Source organism: Arvicanthis niloticus, chromosome 2, assembly GCF_011762505.2.
Source record: "Arvicanthis niloticus isolate mArvNil1 chromosome 2, mArvNil1.pat.X, whole genome shotgun sequence".
Taxonomy (NCBI): Eukaryota; Metazoa; Chordata; class Mammalia; order Rodentia; family Muridae; genus Arvicanthis; species Arvicanthis niloticus.
In genome coordinates, this window is record NC_047659.1 from 22,708,073 (window position 1) to 22,714,104 (window position 6,032).

At 45.4% G+C, this 6,032-nt stretch overlaps 2 protein-coding genes across 4 annotated transcripts in view; one reads left to right on the forward strand and one right to left on the reverse strand.

Annotated features, from left to right (window-relative positions):
• Zeb2 (zinc finger E-box binding homeobox 2) overlaps nt 1-3,066 on the reverse strand; it is a 125,673-nt gene extending 122,607 nt beyond the window's left edge. Inside the window, exons 1-2 of one of the 2 annotated variants that reach the window (XM_034496442.2) lie at nt 2,930-3,066; nt 133-274 (exon numbers count right to left, since the gene is read on the reverse strand). In XM_034496442.2, coding sequence (XP_034352333.1) covers nt 133-205 — 73 coding nt within the window. In that variant the 5' untranslated portion in view covers nt 206-274; nt 2,930-3,066. Of the gene's footprint in view, nt 1-132; nt 275-1,147; nt 1,286-2,929 lie in introns of those variants that run through there. The other variant, XM_034496443.2, reaches the window with a different exon arrangement.
• LOC143441300 (uncharacterized) lies at nt 1,296-3,336 on the forward strand. Of its 2 annotated transcripts, XM_076928711.1 has the most exons (3): nt 1,296-1,430; nt 2,950-3,100; nt 3,206-3,336. In XM_076928711.1, exons 1-3 carry the CDS (start codon nt 1,317-1,319, stop codon nt 3,262-3,264), a joined length of 324 nt encoding a protein of 107 aa, XP_076784826.1. In that variant the 5' UTR covers nt 1,296-1,316; the 3' UTR covers nt 3,265-3,336. The 2 variants fall into 2 exon arrangements, 1 of the variants encoding a protein (XP_076784826.1); XR_013108574.1 differs by lacking the exons at nt 1,296-1,430; nt 3,206-3,336 and adding an exon at nt 2,268-2,454 and having other exon boundaries at nt 2,950-3,089.
• Nucleotides 3,337-6,032: the final 2,696 nt, after the last annotated feature.

Sequence of the window (6,032 nt, forward strand, 5' to 3'; positions counted from 1 at the left end):
AGCTGGCCGCCGAGGGAGGTTCGCCCGCGAGCCCCAGGCGCCGCCACCGGCTTCCTTCTCCCTGTCCCCCCCTTCCCCCTGGTCTCGGGCCGCCGAGTGGCCCGGAAAAGTTTGGTTCGGGCCTCTTCTTACCGTTTTTCCTCCTGGGATTGGCTTGTTTGCGCCTCTTGCACCGGGGGCCATCCGCCATGATCGGCTGCTTCATTGATAAGAGCGGATCAGATGGCAGTTCGCATGGACTCGGCGCCCTGCTTCGGCAGCACGCAGGCTCGATCTAGCAACCAAACACAGCGACAATGTGGGCATCGTCCGCGCCCATTGAAACGCGCGCGGGCCGCCCAGGGGATCCGGGCCAGGGCCCGGGTGAGCACCCATCCGCGCCCCCAGCGCCAAAGCGAAACTTCGGCGGCCCCCTCCCCGCCCCCCACCCCCAGCCTTGGCCCCGAGGCGCTTTGTGTTGTTACTGTTTGGTGTGTTGCACTCGCGAGGGGATCAGAGACAAGAATTACATCTTCAAAATGAGTCATAACTCCTGACCGTATGAGGGAATGCACACGGCGGTACAGTAAGACTGCTTGACTCAGGGCTAGGCGGACCCCTTCCTCCGAAAAGTCCTCAGCCGGGCTCGGGAACTTGGAGAGGGGGGTCTTTCGCTCTCATCTTTTCTCATCCCTCCTCCGACCCCCCATTCCCAAGAGGGAAAAAAGTAACAAACAACGCAAAACAGCCCTTGGATGAAGCACACTCGGGTAAATTGATAATAGTAATTACAGGAAGCCCACTCGCCCCGCGACCCCTCCCCTCCCCTTTGGAGTTTATCGAGACACTGTCTCTTTCCCTACACCCTCCGCCCCCAAATTAAGATTTCCCATTTTACCCGGCAAAAGAAATATAATTATAAGCCTCTCTGGACATTGTTCCTCCCCCAACCTCACCACTTGGACAATATTTACTTAAGCCCCCCCCCACCACCACCACCACACACACATGTTTCCCCACACTGATTTCCTTAAATTCTTCCAGTAGGTTTTTTTTTTTTTTTTTTTTTTTTTTTTTTTTCCTCTCAAGAAAGGAAAGAGAAAGTCCGTGGCCACTGTTTAAGTTGTGCTAAATGATCGTGTCCTTTTTGGCTTCGAAACTTTTGTACCTAAAAATCGAGGGAGGCGCTGCATTCTTTCAGCTCAAACTGTCAAAACTTGGAGAAGGGGAGCCTCGGAGGCAGGCCGGAGAAGAGGAGAGCCCTGAAACTCCGCGGGGTGGGAAGATGCTGCGCCTCGAGGATTAGTTTAAACAGCGGGCTATAAAAGATGTAACAGATGCAAACTGTAACACAAGGGCCATTAACCCTTTCTCTGCCGCCCAGCACGCCCAATCCCTACACCCTGCACCTATTGTCTCCGGTGCTACAAGCTTTGCGGAAAACCTGGAAAGTGAGTATCAGTTTCCGCACATTTGCTGAGCGGGGGTGAAGGGGGGCAGAGAGAAGGGGAAGTGGATGTTGTAGAAAGCACTTTAAATTTACCTAGGCATACAGAGTAGACTTTCCAGTTTGACACATTAAAAAAAATCATTTCTTGTCTGTCCTATTAATTTGAAATTGTTGGGGGGGGGTATGTGTGAAATCCTGGAATAAAGAAATGGTCACACAAGCCTGTGGGATGAAACAGCTGGCCTGCCTGAATTTCTACTGAGACTTACACGCCACTGCATATAAAATATATATTTAATAAAATAAGTTGCTAGTTTTATGAGCCAGTATGTGTGTGAGGGAAAGCCATGGCATTTGTGCTGTAAACTTTATTTGTGAATGTTAGTCTTAACTCTGGAGTAAGCAATCTTGCCCTCATCACTACAAGGGTAGCATGAGAAACATGTAAGTAGGTGGGAGATAAACACATTTATGTTAGCTGAGCTCACCACTGTGGCTGGGACTCCTGAACTCCAACTTTCAATCCCAAAGTCTGGAATGGTGTGTGTGTGTGTGTGTGTGTGTGTGTGTGTGTGTGTGTGTGTGTGTGTGAGAGAGAGAGAGAGAGAGAGAGAGAGAGAGAGAGAGAGAGAGAGAGAGAGAGAGATTCCATGAAAAAATCCCAGTGTATATTACTTGGTCATTTAAAATAAAATTTCAAAAGTTACCCTAATTTTAACCCTATTATCCTGACAGCAGTTTTCTTCCCAGCTGTAGTGACCCCCCCCCACACTTTGGTACACGACTCAAGTTCCAAGAGAACTTTCACTTCTTTATTTATAATCACAGAAGTGAGGTGTTACTTCACACACACACAGACACACACAGGCACACACACACACAGGCACACACACACAAAGAATGAAATAAAGAAATGAAACTCGCTAGGCAGACAAAAACAGTCAAGTTTCTGCTTAGAAAACAGCCTTCTCCGGTGGGAGATGTTAGACAGCCATATCTAAGGGAAGGACTTGCTCCCGAATTTGGTAGGTCTTTTCTCGAATAAGTTTTATAATTATTAACAGGTATTTGCCAAGTTTTAATTGCAAGATATAATGAATTAGAAGTCGGTGTGAGAACAAAGCAGAAGCTCTCCACTTGATGAGTTTTTTACCCCAGCCATACAGATCTCAACAAAACTTTTCCTAGACTATGTAGCAAAAAACACCTTTGGTTACCTGAATGGACAGGTACAGGGCAAATTACTGGGGGAAAGAGGGGGAAAGGGAGAGAAAAGGAAAGAGAGACTAAGAGAAGGCAAGAGAAAGCAAAGAAGCCACTCCTGGGAAAAGCCTGCCACCAAGAAACTAAAACCACCTGAAATTCCTGTCCACAGACAACCCGGCTCACTTCAGACTAACATTCCCACTCAAAATGAGAAAATTAGAGAGGGAGGGTGGGGGACAAGCACACCAAAAAAAGATAAAAAGAGGGGGAAAAGAAGGGGGGAGGGAAACCTACCTGCGAAGTCTTGTTTGTAGTTTTGGCCAGAAATGGTGAGAAGAAAAAGCATGAAGAAGCCGCGAAGTGTGGGGGAGAAAAAGGTGGAGGCGAAGAAACAGCTCCCGGAGCAAACTGAACAAAACCTCGCCAAGAGTGTCGGGAGGCAGGACCGTTATTCCTGCCGAGCAGGTTAGAACTGATCTCTTTTCGGCCACTCCAGGAAACACAAACCTGGGGACGGACTGACGTGTTACGCCTCTTCTAATGACATTTTTTTCTTTTTCTTTTCTGTAGGGGAGAGAAGAGAGACCCTGAAACACGCGCCACCTATCTTTGTGGGGAGGGATAATTGAAGAGCCCTGAGCGTGAGCATCATGTGAAAACGTGATCGCCAAGTTTCTCTCTGGGAAAGGATCTGGGATAGATTATACCTTGAAGTCTCCGCAAACGCTTTAGTGGAAGAAATGAAATTCCACCTCCCTCCCTTCCTCTCTCCCTCCCTCCCTCCCTTCTCCACGCCCCCCCGCGCCCCCCCCCCCCCCCCCCCCCCGTCAAGCCTTTGGCATCATTATCCTCATCACTAAATCCTGCAGAGTACTGGGCGGAAAACGGTGCACACCATTCACAGAACTGGAGAACTCCGAGGGGCGAAAGTTAAAGGGAAAGATCTCGGGTCTTCCATGCAGATCTCTTTTCTTATACAGATATTTCTGGTGACTAGGCTTGAGGTGCACATCAAGTTGTATGGATACCTCAAGCACCGTTTTTTTTTTTTTTTTTTTTGGAACTAAATGCTTGTTCTTTCTCTTACTACGTTTTTTTTTTTTTTTAAAGATGCCAGAGCTAGGGTAGAAAAATGCTTCTTGTGCACTGCATCTTGTGTGTGTGTGTGTGTTTATGAGAGAGAGAGAGAGAGAGAGAGAGAGAGAGAGAGAGAGAGAGAGAGAGAGAGAGAGAGAGAAGATTTCTGGATTGGAACCCTATATTAAAAGTACTTTGGCATTTTAATAAAGGGTCTCTAGATTAACATAGAGCTGCACTATGTTGGCCAATCTCTGGATCTCTCTACATCTCATGCAGACCACACTACAAAGTGAGGGGTCGGGGACAGGAGGAAGAAGGAGAAAGGCCAGAGGAGCTTAGGAGGAATGAAAGAAGAGGGTGACATTAAACTGTGTGGGGTCTAAGTTTTGAACTGCACATTTTTTGATATTGCAATTAAAGTAAAATTAAAAAGAAAAGACTCCACCTTTGCTCTGAAGGGATTGGTTATGCAAATATGGAAGGGATTTCCTGGAGAATACAGCTTTCTACTGTATGGTTAATTAAATAATCACTCAAAAGCTTCCAACGTGACGCTTCTGTCGTAATCCAATCAGGTTACATAGGTCCTAAACAAGAAAGATATTTTCCACATCTGGAAGTCAGCAATTTAGCAAGGACTGCACATTATTAACCAATTCAGAGCCCACTTCCCAGGGGAATTTTTTTGAAGTTTAAGTGTTCTTAACCAATGCTCTGCTGTTTTGTTAATCAAAAAGCTGGTTTACACTGCACATAATTGGAACTAATATAGAAGTAAATAAAGACAGCCAGATTTGAGGATGCTCTGTATTCATAGGAAAAGGAAGAAACTGTTTTGCCTCAACAGTTAAGGCTTAATTTCTTAAAATACTAGGAGACCCCCCTCCCCAATTATTTTAAATAGTGAAAGTATTTAAGAACCTGAGAGCACAGATAAACACCCAGTCCCACAGTGTGTAGATTCCCGTGTAAAGGAAAAGGTGGAGGTTTGAAGAGGCCAAACAGCTGTCTCTTATCAGTTTTTCTGCTGTAATACTGTCAAATATGTCATAGTCCCCTGTTTTCAGTCTGAAGGAACCTGAAACAAATAATACCCTGATCCAACACTAGACTTTTACTCATATTAAGATAAACTGCTTTGAACTGTGCTTTGAATATGTGCCTACAGCAAGACTTTGAATACAAGAGTCACTGGCGATTGCACTCAGGAGGGGAAAGCCACCACAGGGGCTGCCACATCCACACTCCCAGAGCTACAGGGCTTTGTATTTTGCATGTTTATTTTTCAGTGGTGGTGGTGGGGGGAGGGTAATAGCCACCCAGCATGACCACAGCTAGATTTCATTCTAGGGTGCAAGAAAGCGGATTTTCACAGTTGGTTACACACTCTCCTCTTTCCTAATTTGAGCATTTACAATGAGAAGGATTGGATAAATTAATTTCTCCACTGCCCCCACCCCAGACAGAGTACCTATAGATAGATGATCTATATGTTGTAGAGATTTACAGTCGAAAAATTATTGATAAAGAAAAAGATTTCAACATGGGTCAAGCACATTCGTGCCATATTTAACATTTCTCACATTATCTTGTATCTGTACTAAATATATGTAAGACTTATCAAGTTTCCTCCTATAAGATTTATCACTACTGTTCATATCCTTTTTCCTTCCGCCTCTTTCCTTAAAAAAAAAAAAAAAAAAATCAGAAACCAGCTTTCTTCCAAAGTGTGCTGTTAAGCCACCCTTGGAGGAATACGGAGCCTCTTTTACGGAATGACTACTGGCAAGACCCTTGTGCAGGTACCCAGGTAGCCCCTGGACATTTTTTAGCCCAGACACTTCAGTGAAAAGGTACAATGTGACTATATGGCAAGTCGAATAAATAGCTAACAAACCTCTGCCTTTATCATGGATATAAAATATCTTCTTACTTCAGATCTGACAAAATAGACCATTAACTATTTCAATTAAAAACACCTAATTATCTGATTACCTTAGACTCAGTCATCCTTCCAGTGCCAGGAGGCGGCCCCCTAATAGTTAGCACTGAGTTTCGACATGTTTTCCCATATATTGGTATGGAAAAAAAAAAGATCAAAACAAAACAAAACCAACTTCAATTTTCTAGGTTCACATGAAGGTGGATGTTTGGGGTGGTGGTACAGGAAAGACCGCGAGGGCTGAGTGCGGGGCTAGGTTGCCCACTGCCCTTGCCTGGCACGCCCCTCCCCAAGCTTCTGACCGAGAGTGTTCCCACCATCGCAGAGGCAGTGGGATCAGAGGAAGCTGGAATTTAAATTTGTTCGGAACACTCC

What these genes read in the sequence shown, in the direction of transcription:
- LOC143441300 (XM_076928711.1), top strand. Translation starts at nt 1,317, where the DNA reads ATGCAAACTGTAACACAAGGGCCATTAACCCTTTCTCTGCCGCCCAGC. An exon ending in CTTTGCGGAAAACCTGGAAA is followed by an intron (nt 1,431 to 2,949) that starts GTGAGTATCAGT and finishes TCTTGTTTGTAG; the next exon opens with TTTTGGCCAGAAATGGTGAG. An exon ending in CCGTTATTCCTGCCGAGCAG is followed by an intron (nt 3,101 to 3,205) that starts GTTAGAACTGAT and finishes TCTTTTCTGTAG; the next exon opens with GGGAGAGAAGAGAGACCCTG.